The sequence below is a fragment of the Hylobates moloch genome, unplaced genomic scaffold (genome assembly GCF_009828535.3).
Source record: "Hylobates moloch isolate HMO894 unplaced genomic scaffold, HMol_V3 SCAFFOLD_16, whole genome shotgun sequence".
NCBI classification, from domain to species: Eukaryota; Metazoa; Chordata; class Mammalia; order Primates; family Hylobatidae; genus Hylobates; species Hylobates moloch.
Window position 1 is genome coordinate 31,017,359 of NW_026652291.1, and position 13,111 is coordinate 31,030,469.

The 13,111-nt window shown below is 46.4% G+C and overlaps 1 protein-coding gene and 1 pseudogene across 9 annotated transcripts in view; one reads left to right on the forward strand and one right to left on the reverse strand.

Moving 5' to 3' along the window:
* Positions 1–6,003: 6,003 nt before the first annotated feature.
* LOC116484651 (activated RNA polymerase II transcriptional coactivator p15-like) lies at positions 6,004–7,153 on the reverse strand (annotated as a pseudogene).
* Positions 7,154–10,580: 3,427 nt separating this feature from the next.
* Positions 10,581–13,111, forward strand: part of ABCD4 (ATP binding cassette subfamily D member 4) — a 22,693-nt gene continuing 20,162 nt past the window's right edge. For 7 of the 9 annotated variants that reach the window (XR_009210190.1, XR_009210191.1, XR_009210192.1 and 4 more), the window contains exon 1: positions 10,581–10,686. Coding sequence is in view for 4 of the 9 variants with exons in the window: in XM_032179668.2 (XP_032035559.1) it covers positions 10,649–10,686 (38 nt within the window). In the remaining 5 variants the exon portion in view is untranslated. The remainder of the gene's footprint in view (positions 10,687–13,111) is intronic. The other 2 variants (XM_032179676.2, XM_032179670.2) reach the window with 2 other exon arrangements.

Here is a 13,111-nt window from a genome sequence, read left to right on the forward strand (position 1 = left end):
GGGAGGCTGAGGTCGAAGGATCGCTTGAGCCTGGGAGGTCGAGGCTGCAGTGAACCAAAACTACATCACTGCACTCCAGCCTGGACTACAGAGTGAGACCTTGTCTCGAAAAAAAAGAGAGATTAAAAAAAACACTTAAACGTACAGGCTCTTTGGTCAAACTGCCTTTTGCTCTCTCCATTCCTTGCATTCTGAATTCCTACAGATTGCAATCATCTTCAGTGGGTGCACACTTATGCACACACAAACATGCTTTTAAAAAACAAAATATGGAGCCTATCTTCTTTTAAACTTAGCCATATTTGGGATATATCCGAAGATGTTAATTGCAGCATTATATGTAATAGCAAGAGACTATAACCCACTAAAATGTCTGTCAATAGGAAACTAGATATATAGTTCCTCTGTAGAGACAGTCCCTGACTTACGATGGTACAATTTGACAATGGGTTTGTCACGAACTTAACAGTGGAAAAAAGTAATTACTTAAATCTATGTATGCTGGCTGGGCACGGTGGCTCATGCCTGTAACCCCAGCACTTTGGGAGGCCAAGGCGGGTGGATCACCTGAGGTCAGGAGTTCAAGACCAGCCTGGCCAACATGGTGAAACCCCGTCTCTACTAAAAATACAAAAAATTATCCAGGCATGGTGGCGAATGCCTGTAATACCAGCTACTCAGGAGGCTGAGGCAGGAGAATTGCTTGAACCAGGAAGGCAGAGGTGACAGTGACCCAAGATCGTGCCACTGCGCTCCAGCCTGGGTGACAAGAGCAAAACTCCATCTCAAAAAAAAAAAAGTCTGTATATGCTGATATGGAACAACTTCCAAGATATACTACAAAGTGTAAAAAGAAAGCTGCGTCTGGGAGCGGTGGCTCATCCCTGTAATCCCAGCACTTTGGAAGGCTAAGGCAGGCAGATCACCTGAGGTCAGTTCAAGACCAGCCTGGCCAACATGGCGAAACCCCGTCTTTACTAAAAATACAAAAATTAGCCAGGCGTGGTGGAGCATGCCTGTAATCCCAGCTACTTGGGAGGGAGTAGCTTGACCCCAGGAAGCAGAGGTTGCAGTGAGCCAAGATCACGCCACTGCACTCCAGCCTGGACAACAGAATGAAAGTCCGTCTCAAAGAGAAAAAAAAAACGCAAGCTGCAAGACAGAGTGTTTAAAAGGAAAAGGAGTATTTGTGTTTGAGTGTGGGTATGTGTGAAATATATTAATACATATAAGTTTGCATATATATAAAACATTTCTGGAAAGATTCCTAAGAAGCTGTGAACAGCTTGGCTCTGGGGTGGAAGACAAACTTATTTTTCATTATATGCCCTATCATCTTTTGCGAAATTTTTTTTAACCACATGCTTTTCAATTTTGCAGTTAAAAAACTAGTTAATTAAATGAAACAATAGGGCACGGACATTGTTCAATGTTTAATATTAATGTCACATTTAGCTCTTATTATTGCCAGGTAATGTTTAAGTCTTAATATCTATTAACTTGTTTATTCCCCAAAACAACCCTCTGATGTGGAAACTATTATTTACCCTCATTTACAGATTTTAAAAAACTGAGGCTAGGTGCAGTGGCTCATGCCTGTAATCCCACCACTTTTGGAGGTCAAGGCAGGAGGAACGCTTGAGGCCAGGAGTTCGACAGCCTAGGCAACATAGTGATGCCCTGTCTTTACCCCCCCAAATTTTTTTTAAAGAAATATTTAAAAACCTCACCGGGTGCAGTGGCTCATGCCTGTAATCCTACCACTTCGGGAGGCCAAGGTGGGCGGATCACTTCAGGTCAGAAGTTTTGAGACCAGACTGGCCAAGATGGTGAAACCCCATCTCTACTAAAAATACAAAATTTAGCCGGGCGTGGTGGCACATGCCTGTGGTCCCAGCTACTTGGGAGGCTGAGGCAGGAGAATCACTTGAACCCAGGAGGCGGAGGCTGCAGTGAGCCGGGATTGTGTCACTGCACTCCAGCCTGGGCGACAGAGCAAGACTCTGTGTTTAAAAAAAAACAAAAAACAAACAAAAAACAGAGGCAGCATGCCCCCAAGGTCACACAAATACCAAGTGATACAGTGGGGATTTGAACCCATACAATTTGGCTCTGAAGTCCATGTTCTGAATCACTATGGCAATGCTACTTCTTCTTTTTTTTTTTTTTTTTTGAGATGGAGTTTTGCTTTTGTTGCCCAGGCTGGAGTGCAATGGCGTGATCTCGGCTCACTGCAATCTCCACCTCCTGGGTTCAAGTGATTCTCCTGCCTCAGTCTCCCGAGTAGTTGGGACTACAGGCATGTGCCACCATGCCTGGCTAATTTTGTATTTTTAGTAGAAACGGGATTTCTCCATGTTGGTCAGGCTGGTCTCGAACTCCCAACCTCAGGTGATCCGCCCGCCTCAGCCTCCCAAAGTGCTGGGATTACAGGCGTGAGCCATGGCACCTGGCCCTCTCCTTCTTATTAATAGCTGCAAAATATATTCTACACAGTGAGGGTGTCATATTTTGTTTAACTGCTCCTCCTTTGAGAAGCATTCTGGTTGCTTCTAGGATTTTGCTATTACCTTCTATGCTGTAGAAACATCCTTGTGATTGACCCTTTGTCCTTTGTGCTTTTGGGTAAATATATTTATAAGAGAATTCCTGGAAATGAAACTACGGCATCATCTAAAATCTGATAGTTATTACCAAATTATTTTCCTTTTTTTAAAAAAACATCAATTTGTCTTCCCTTTATCTATGTATAAGAGTGAGGAAGTAGCACAAGACTCTAGTAGCTGAAATAAGGGAAGTTCGGTCCCATTAGAAAACAGTATAAGCAGAGACAGTGACCTGTGGGTTTTCTTTAATTTTATTTATTTACTTTTAGAAACGAGGTCTCACTTCGTTGCCCAGGCTGGAGTGCAGTGGTATGATCATAGCTGAACGCAGCCTCGAACTCCTGGGCTCAAGCAATCCTCCTGCCTTAGCCTCTGTTGTTGAGGCTGCAGTGAGCCCTAGCCTCACTGTGTGTTTTTTGAGGTTAGGGATTGTCTTGTTTATCTTTGTTCGACAAACAGCACAAGAATCACTTAAGGGCTTTAAGTGGGCTGTTGATCTGGTTTACAATCGTGCACATTTCTCTGGCTGCTTTGTAAAAACTGGATTAGAGCCGGGGGAAATTCAAGTGTAGAAACCCAGTTAGAAGGTTTTGCAAATATTTGTTAAACAAATTGCTATTGTGCTCTTACGAGTGCTTCTGGAAAATGGGGACACAGTAGTGTGAACACAACAGACATGGTCCCTGTCCTCCTGGGGTGGAGCGAGAGAGGCATGAATGAAGTAAATGCACAAAATGAAAATATAACCAGCTGCAATAAATGCTAGAAGCAGGAAAAAGTGGGGTGCTGTGAAAGGAGACAATAAAGGGTGGTTAGGAAAAGAACTCTCTGGGGAAGGGACATTCACAGTGGGGATGGAAGGAAGAATAAAAATCAGCAGAAGAGTAGAGGAAAACAAGGTTTGTTTTCTAGCCCCTAAAGAGGTTCAAACAGAAATTAGCTGGGCATGGTGGCATAAACCTGTAATCCCAGCTACTCGAGAGGATGAAGCACAAGAATCACTTTAACCCGGGAGGCAGAGGTTGCAGTGGCCTGAGATCATACCACTGCATTCCATCTTGGGCAATACAGCAAGACTGTCTCAAAAAAAAAAAAAAAAAAAAACAGAAGTTGGAGCAATAGGCAAGGCCAGGACATAAGAGGCCTTGAAGAGCAGGGCGCAGTGGTTCACACCTGTAATCTCAGCACTTTGAGAGGCCAAGGCGGGCAGATCACTTGAGGTTAGGAGTTCGAGACCAGCTTGGCCAACATGGCAAAACCCCATCTCTACTAAAAATACAAAAATTAGCTGGGCGTGGTGGCGGGCACCTGTAATCCCAGCTACTCAGGAGGCTGAGGCAGGAGAATAGCTTGAATCCGGGAGGCAGAGGTTGCAGTGGGCGGAGATCACACCACTGCCCTCCAGCCTGAGCAACAAGAGTGAAACTCCATCTCAAAAAAAAAAGAAGGCTTGAAGGGCTTTAAGTGGAATGTTGATCTGGTTTACATTTGTTCAGATTTCTCTGGCTGCTTTGTAGAAACTGGATTAGAACAGGAGGAAATTCAAGTGTAGAAACCCAGTTAGAAGGTTTTGCAGAAGGACATGAAAATGAGATAATAGTAGCTGGTCTAAAGGGGTAGAAGAGGAACCTATAAACTAAAACAGTGTTAAATGACATATGATCAATTGCAATGTGTAGACCTTATTTGGATCCCAATTTTTTTTTTTTTTTTTTTTAGAGATGGGGGTCTAGCTATGTTGCCCAGGCTGGTCTTGAACTCCTGGGCTCAAGCAAACCTTTGGCCTTGGCCTCCCAAAGTTCTGAGACCACAGGTGTGAGCCACTGTGCCCAAGTGGATTGTGAATTTTTTAAAAACCTAGAAAAGAAAAAAATAAAATAAAAAGAAGATATCGATCACAGTTATGAGCTAATTAGACATTTGAACTAATTTTAAGTTGGCTCTAAACCCGGTGGCTTACGCCTGTAATCCCAGCACTTTGGGAGGCTGAGGCGGGCGGATCACAAGATCAGGAGTTCAAGACAAGCCTGGCCAATATGGTGAAACTCTGTCTCTACTAAAAATACAAAAATTAGCCAGGCGTGGTGGTGGATGCCTGTAGTCCTAGCTGCTTGGGAGGCTAAACAGGAGAATTGCTTGAACCCGGGAGGCAGAGGTTGCAGTGAGCCAAGATCGCGCCACTGCACTCCAGCCTGGGCAACAGAGCGAGACTCCATCTCAAAAAAAAGGAAAAAAAAAATGGAATCTTATCCAAAAGATAACTCTGAAATATAAACTCAAATATTAACAACGAATATGATATATGGCCTTTTGCTATGCTTCATTATGATTTTTTCTATACAGATATTTACATCTATATTTATTTTCATAGTTGAGATCACATTTTCCATCAAGTTTAGTATTGGTGTAATACTTTGTTTTGTTCAATGCAATACACTCTTTTTTATTGTGAAAGCTGAATTGAAATTAAAAGATCTATAAAAAACTGTCATTTTTGGCCTTCAAGAGCACCAACTCTCATGATCAAAAAAGGCCACAACAGGGCCAGGCGCAGTGGCTCACGCCTGTAATCTCAGCACTTGGGGAGGTGGAGGCGGGTGGATCAACTGAGGTCAGGAGTTTGAGACCAGCCTGGTCAACATGGTGAAACCCCATCTCTACTAAAAATACAAAAAAATGGCCGGGCGTGGTGGCAGGTGCCTGTAATCCAACTACCCAGGAGGCTGAGGCAGGAGAATCACTTGAACTCGGGAGGCAGGGGTTGCAGTGAGCCGAGATCTAGCCTGGGCAACAAGAGTAAAACTCTGTCTCAAAAAAAAAAAAAAAAAAAAAAGGCCACAACAGTTAAGAATATATTACTTGATTTTATTGTATACTAAGTGGTGGGCATAGAGCAATTCTCCTTATAAAGTAGATAATTAGCTTCACTCCGAACATTTTAAATAATGCACATTAAAACAAGTATTCATTTTACAAGTTGTTCTGCAATCTAAACATACAATAGCTTGGAGGACAACATTTAGAAAACAAAAGCCAATGTAAAAAGACAGATTAAAACAACTAGAGGCCAGGAGCGGTGGCTTGGCCCTGTAATCCTAACACTTTGGGAGGCTGAGGCAGAAGCATCGCTTGAGCTCAGGAGTTCTAGACCAGCCTGGGCAACATAGTGAGACCTCATCTCTATTAAAAATAAAAAAAACTTAAAAATTAGCTAGGCATGTTGGCGCATACCTGTATCCCCAGCTACTCAGGAGATTGAAGTGGGAGGAGTTGGAAACTGCAGTGAGCTGTGATTATTATCCCACTGCACTCTACCTGGACCACAGAGCAAGAACCTGTCAAAAAACAAAAACAAAACACACACACACACACACATACACACACACACACAAACCAACTACACTAGAAGAGTATAGGTTTTATATGGTTTGGATTTCACAGTTTTCTTAACTGCATCATCAGTGTCAGAAATCTGTTCTTGGCCAGGTGCAGTGGCTCACACCTCTAATCCCAGCACTTAGGGGAGGCAAAGGTGGAGGATCACTTGAGCCTAGGAATTTAAGACTAGCCTGGACAACACAGTGAAACACCTCCCCCCACCCCTGCCTTCTCTACAAAAAATCTTTTTTTTAATTAGCATGTGCGATGCCAGCACCTATAGTCCCAGCTACTAGGGAGGCTGAGGTGGATCACTTGAGCCCAGGAGATGGAGGCTGTGGTGAGCTGTGATCCCACCACTGCACTCCAGCATGGGCAACAGAGTGAGACTCCGTCTCAAAAAAAAAAAAAAATATATATATATATATATATATATATATATTTACGTATATCTTTTACATATATATTTTTATGCATATTATATATATATATATATAATCTTTAAATTTAAATTTTAAAAAATCTGTTCCTTCAGCTGGCTTCTTTGCTCCAAATTCAAAGAAATACCTTCTCTTCCTGGTTTCATTTCACCTTCTGGATCCATCCAATATTATTTAATATCAATTACCCTTTAAAATCCCAAACACTGGCCCAGCTTGGTGGCTCACACTTGTAATCCTAGCACTTTGGGAGGCCAAGGTGGGCAGATCACTTGAGGTCAGGAGTTCGAGACCAGCCTGGCCAACATGGTGAAACCCTGTCTCGACATAAAAGACAGAAATTAGCCAAGCATGGTGGTGAGTGCCTGCAGTCCCAGATACTCAGGAGGCTGAGGCAGGAGAATTGCTTGAACCTGGGAGGCAGAGGTTGCAGTGAGCCAAGATCATGCCATTGCACTCCAGCCTTGGGGGACAAGTCTAAAAAAAAAAAAAAAAATCCCAAACACTAATGTACCTCATTTTCCTAACCTGAAACATCATATTATCATCTGTGCTGCTGCTGCTGTTCTCTTTGGAAGATGACAGAGCTCTTCAAGTTTTACCAGTCTTTTGCTTCTTTACAGGTCTTTCTGGAGCAACCTGCTTTTTCCTCTTTAACTTTTTGTCAACATCACTGTCAGAACCGCTGCCAGAAGAGCTTGAAGAAACAAGTTCCTTTGATTTGGGCATTGCTCTGCTCCGCTGCACTCCAGTAGCCAAAGACCCTCCCACTTGCTCACTGGTAACTCTGGTGTATTACTTCTTCTTCTTCCTTTTTTTTTGAAACAGTCTCACTCTGCCACCCAGGCTGGAGTGCAATGGCACAATCTCAGCTCAGTGCAATCCCCACCTCCTGGGTTCAAGTAATTCTCCTGCCTCAGCCTCCCAAGTAGCTGGGATTACATGCACCCGCCACCACATCTGGATAACTTTTGTATTTTTAGTAAAGACGGGATTTCGTCATGTTGGCCAGGCTGGTCTTGAACTCCTGACCTCAGGTGATTTGCCTGCTTCGGCCTCCGAAAGCGCTGGGATTACAGGCGTGAGCCACCGTGCCCAGACTGCTACTTCTTAAAAGTTTACAGTAATAGACAATGCTGAGGCACCCTGGGACAGTAATGCCACCGAATATCAAACTAGGACATTTTTGAGAGTGAAAGGGGACAAGATCTGTAAACCTAGATTACCCTAGAGATGTGAGGTTGCTTGCTTTAATACTTTGGTTGCCTTATTAATTTTTCAAAAATTGCATTCTATTTTTTTGGTTTTCAAAATAAGAAAGACATACTTGAATAAAGTTATTTCCTCTTTAAAGTCTTTCTAGATTCCACTTTTCCCCATGCTGAGTTAAATGCCTCTCTCTTTGGTTCTGGGGCAGTGGTTCTCAATGCTAGGAGGTGGGGTAAAGCTGGAATTTTGGTCCTTTCTCCCCTAAGGGACATTTGGCAATGTTTAGAGACATTTTGGTATGCCTAGGTCAGAGGGAATGCTACTGGCATCTAGTGGGTAGAGGCCTGGGATACAGCTAAACATCCTACATTGCATAGGAAAGCCTACTCAACAAAGAATGATCAGGCCCCAAAACTTAATAGCACCAAAGTTGAGAACCCCTGCTGTATGGTATGTTTGTCATAGTGTGTCCGGAATTGGTGGGTTCTTGGTCTCACTGACTTCAAGAATGAAGCCACGGACCCTCGCTGTGAGTGTTACAGCTCTTAAAAGCAGTGTGGACCCAGAGTGAGCAGTAGCAAGATTTACTGCAAAGAAAGAAAAAACAAAGCTTCCACAGTGTGGAAGAGACCCAAGCGGGTTACCGCTGCTGGCTCGGGCAGCCTGATTTTATTCTCTTATCTAGCCCCACCCACGTCCTGCTGATTGGTAGAGCCGAGTGGTCTGTTTTGACAGGGCGCTGATTGGTGTGTTCACACACCTTGAGCTAGATACAGAGTGCCGATTGGTGTGTTTACAATCCGTGAGCTAGACATAAAGGTTCCCCACATCTCCACCAGACTCAGGAGCCCAGCTGGTTTCACCCAGTGGATCCTGCACCGGGGCTGCAGGCGGAGCTGCCTGCCAGTCCCTTGCCGTGCGCTCGCACTCCTCAGCCCTTGGGTGGTCGATGGGACTGGGCGCCGTGGAGCAGGGGGCGGCGCTCGTCGGGGAGGCTCAGGCATGGTGGGCTGCAGGTCCCGAGCCCTGCCCCGCAGGAAGGCAGCCAAGGCCCGGCGAGAAATCCAGGGCAGCACCAGTGAGCTGGCACTGCTGGGGGACCCAGTATACCCTGCGCAGCCACGGGCCCGGGTGCTAAGTCCCTTATTGCCCGGGGCCGGCAGCGCCGGCCGGGTGCTCCGAGTGCAGGGCCCGCCGAGCCCACGCCCACCCGGAACTCCAGCCGGCCTGCAAGTGCCGCACGCAGCCCCGGCTCCTGCTTGCGCCTCTCCCTCCATCCCTCCCCGCAAGCTGAGGGAGCCAGCTCCCGCCTTGGCCAGCCCAGAAAGGGGACCCACAGTGCAGTGGTGGGCTGAAGGGCTCCCCAAGTGCCGCCAAAGTGGGAGCCCAGGCAGAGGAGGCACCGAGAGTGAGTGAGGGCTGTGAGGACTGCCAGCACGCTGTCACCTCTCAATAGCACTTCATAAAGACAGCTGTAGGCCGGGCACGGTGATTCACACCTGTAATCCCAGCACTTTGAGAGGCCGAGGTGGGTGTATCACCTGAGGTCGGGAGTTCGAGACCAGCCTGACCAACATGGAGAAACCACGTCTCTACTAAAAATACAAAATTAGCTGGGTATGGTGGTGCATGCCTGTAATCCCAGCTACTCGGGAGGCTGAGGCGGGAGAATCGCTTGAACCCGGGAGGCAGAGGTTGCAGTGAGCCAAGATAGCACCATTGCACTCCAGCCTGGGCCACAAGAGCGAAACTCCGTCTAAAACAAAATCAAAAACAAAAAAGGGCCAGGCGTGGTGGCTCACGCTTGTAATCCCAACACTTTGGAAAGCCAAGGCGGGCAGATCACCTGAAGTCAGGAGTTCGAGACCAGCCTGACCAACATGGAGAAACCCTGTCTCTACTAGAAATACAAAATTAGCTGGGCGTGGTGGCACATGCCTGTAATCCTAGCTACTCGGGAGGCTGAGGCAGGAGGATGGCTTCAATCCGGGAGGCTGAGGTTGCGGTGAGCCGATATCGCGCCATTGCACTCTAGCCGGGGCAACAAAAGCAACACTCCGTCTCAAAAAAAAAAAAGCTGTAATTGTCAACTGATTGACCTACCCAGCTAGACTGCAACTTTCATAAATACAAGTGATACATGTATGTTGTAGAGTGTTTGGCATGCAGTTGAAACTTAATAAGGATTGGAGGAAAGTGAGAAGATACATCCAGATTCAAATTTAGGGACCTGTGGGATCATGCTGTTTTTTTTTTTTTTTTTTTTTTGAGCCATTTCCCACCTCCCTTTGGGTACTAATCAGTCAACTGATAAGCATTTCATTCATTCAACTATCTATCTTATCTATCAATCATCATCATCTATTTATTTATTTTTGAGACAGGGTCTCTCTTTGTCGCCCACGCTGGAGTGCAGTGGCACAGTCACGGCTCACTGCAGCCTTGACCTTCTGGGCCCAAGTGATTCCCCTGCCTCAGCCTCCAGAGTAGCTCGGACCACAGGCGCTCGCCACCATCCCCAGCTAATGTTTTTATCTTTTGTAAAGGCGGGGTCTTGCCATGTTGCCCAGGCTGGTCTTGAATTCCTGGGCTCTAGCGATCCTCCCGCCTTGGCCTCCCAAAGTGCTGGGATTACAGGAGTAACCCACCGCGCCCGGCTGGAAGCCTAATTTATACTTTTTTAAAGATCATGCTGGCTCCTCTGGGAGAATATGTAAAACATCTATTATACTCAGAATCTAAAATTCTTGCCGTAAAGTAGTTACACTCTCGGCTACCTATTGTCAAAAGGGAAGTCTCCCAGAAAATATGGGGGCGCTGTAGCCGCCGGGTCATCCGAGTCCACTCTCTGGTACTTTTAGAGACGTCGGTCGCTTCCGGGGGAGGCCGCATCTCCCGCACCTTCCTCTCTATCCGCCGCCGTCTCTGTGGTAGCCGGGGCCCCGCCCCTCCTCGGACTCTGACCAGTACTGAACTCGGGGCTGCAAGGCTCTAGAGTCCCTCGGGTCTCAGGTCATGGCGGTCCCGGGGCCCGCGCCCGGAGCTGGCGCCAGGTAAGCAGGGCGGTCGGGGAGGAGGTTTGGGAGCAGGAGTTCCGGGCTGTGGGGAATGGGCTGTCCTGCCCTCCGTGCCTCGTCCGCCGCCCTGGCGCCCCCGTCTCTCCCCCGTGACTTCTGAGAGAAAGAGGAGCTCTCGAAGGGGCGTCCGCCCTCCCGCCGCTCGAGGCCGCTCCGCACCGGCCGCGGCCCCCTCCGTTCTTGGCCGGACTTGTGCCATCTCCTGCCGTGTGGGACCCTCTCCCTCGCAACTGGCATTTTTTTTTGAAAAAAGAACCTCAGATGCACAAAATTGAGTTGATCCTTCTCAGTTCTTGACACCCTGTGGGCCAATGCGAGGCTCCTTGTTTATTTTATCACTTTCTCTCTCCGTTCGTATTCCCAGACCCCTTTCACTCCCCTTTTCAGACAGCCACTCTGGTGTGTTATATAAGTGGCTTTACGGTCCACCTTGTGTGAATTTGTGCATGTGTTCATTTGAAATCTATATAGTGGTTTCGAATTCTTCGGTATAATATGCTGTGATTTTTCTTTAAACCTTTTTTCTCAACATTCTGTTTTTGAGTCCATCCATGCTAGTCATCTCGTTTTCACTTCTGAGTGCTTGCATGGTGGGTGCTATGTGCATAGGCTTATTAACACCCCCACAAGCCACACTGTAATGAATATTCTGGCAGTTGTCTCCTTGTGGATATTGGTGCATTTCTCTGGGTATCCACCCCAGAGTTGGGTCCTGGTCATATCTAATTTTGCTGGATTGTTCTTTGGAATGGTCACACCAGTTTATACTTGCCGACGCGCAGTGCATAAAGCTTCCTGTTTCCCAGTATCCGTCCATCGTTCGGTGGTGGTTGGTTTTGTAATGTTTATCAGTCTGGTGGGTGTAAGGTGGTTATCCCATCGTGTACATTTTATTTATTTATTTATTTATTTATTTATTTATTTATTTTTGAGACGGAGTTTTGCTCTTGTTCCCCGGGCTGGAGTGCAGTGGCACGATCTTGGCTTACTGCAACCTCCGCCTCTCGGGTTCAAGCGATTCTTCTGCCTCAGCCTCCTGCGTAGCTGGGATTGCAGGCGTGCGCCACCATACCCGGCTAATTTTTTGTATTTTTAGTAAAGACGGAGGGTTGACCAGTCTGGTTTCGAACTCCTGACCTCAGGTGATCCACCTGCCTCGGCCTCTCAAAGTGCAGGGATTACAGACATGAGCCACTGCGCCAGACAGACATGAGCCACTGCGCCAGGCCTACATTTTCATGTGTTTATTAAACGTGGGTTTTCCCTTTTTTGAATTGCCTATTTATATCCTTTCCCACTTCTCTATGGATTTCCTATGTTCCTGGCTTGCAGGGATTCTTGTAGGCTCTAGATTTTAGATTCTGGTCATGCCCAGTGGCTCACACCTGTCATCCTAGCATTTTGGGAGGCTGAGGTGGATGGACCACTGGAGTCCAGGAGTTCGAGACTAGCCTGGGCAACATGGTGAAACCCCATCTCTACCAAAAATACAAAAATTAGCTGAGCATGTTGACGCACACCTGTACTCCCAGCCACTAAAGAGGCTGAGGTAGGAGAATCGCTTGAACCCAGGAGGCAGAGGTTGCCCTGAGCTGAGATCGCACCACTGCACTCCATCCTGGGCAACAGAGGAAGACCTTGTCTCAAAAAAAAAAAAAAAAAAGATTTTAGGCCGAGAGCAGTGGCTCACGCCTGTAATCCCAGCATTTTGGGAGGCCGAGGCAGGCGGATCACCTGAGGTCAGGAGTTGGAGACCAGCCTGACCAATATGATGAAACCTCGTCTGTACTAAAAATACAAAAATTAGCTGGGCGTGGTGGCATGCGCCTGTAGTCGCAGCTTTTCAGGAGGCTGAGACAGGAGAATCACTTGAATCGGGGAGGAGGCCGTTGCAGTGAGCCAAGATCACGCCGTTGCACTCCAGGCTGGGCAATGAGCAAAACTCCATCTCAAAAAAAAAAAGAGATTTTAAGTCCTTGTTGGTTTTGCATTCTGTAGGTACCACCTCCAAGTCTTTTAACTTAATCTATGGCACTGTGTTGAATAAAAACATTTAACTCTAATGAAGTTAAATTCATCAGTTTTCCCCTGTATAGGTTTTTAAGATATCTTCATTAATATATTTTTCTACATTTCCTTCTATTAACATAATAGTGTTACTTTTCACATTTAGGTTTTTAACCCATTTGTATTTATTTATTTATTTTGAGACGGAGTTTCGCTTTTGTTGCCTAGGCTCTTGTTGCAATGGTGCAGTATCGGCTCACTGCAACCTCTGCCTCCCAGGTTCAAGCAATTCTCCTGCCTCAGCCTCCCAAGTAGCTGGGATTACAGGCATGTTCCACCAGGCCCGGCTAATTTTGTATTTTTAGTAGACATGGGGTTTCACCATGTTGGTCAG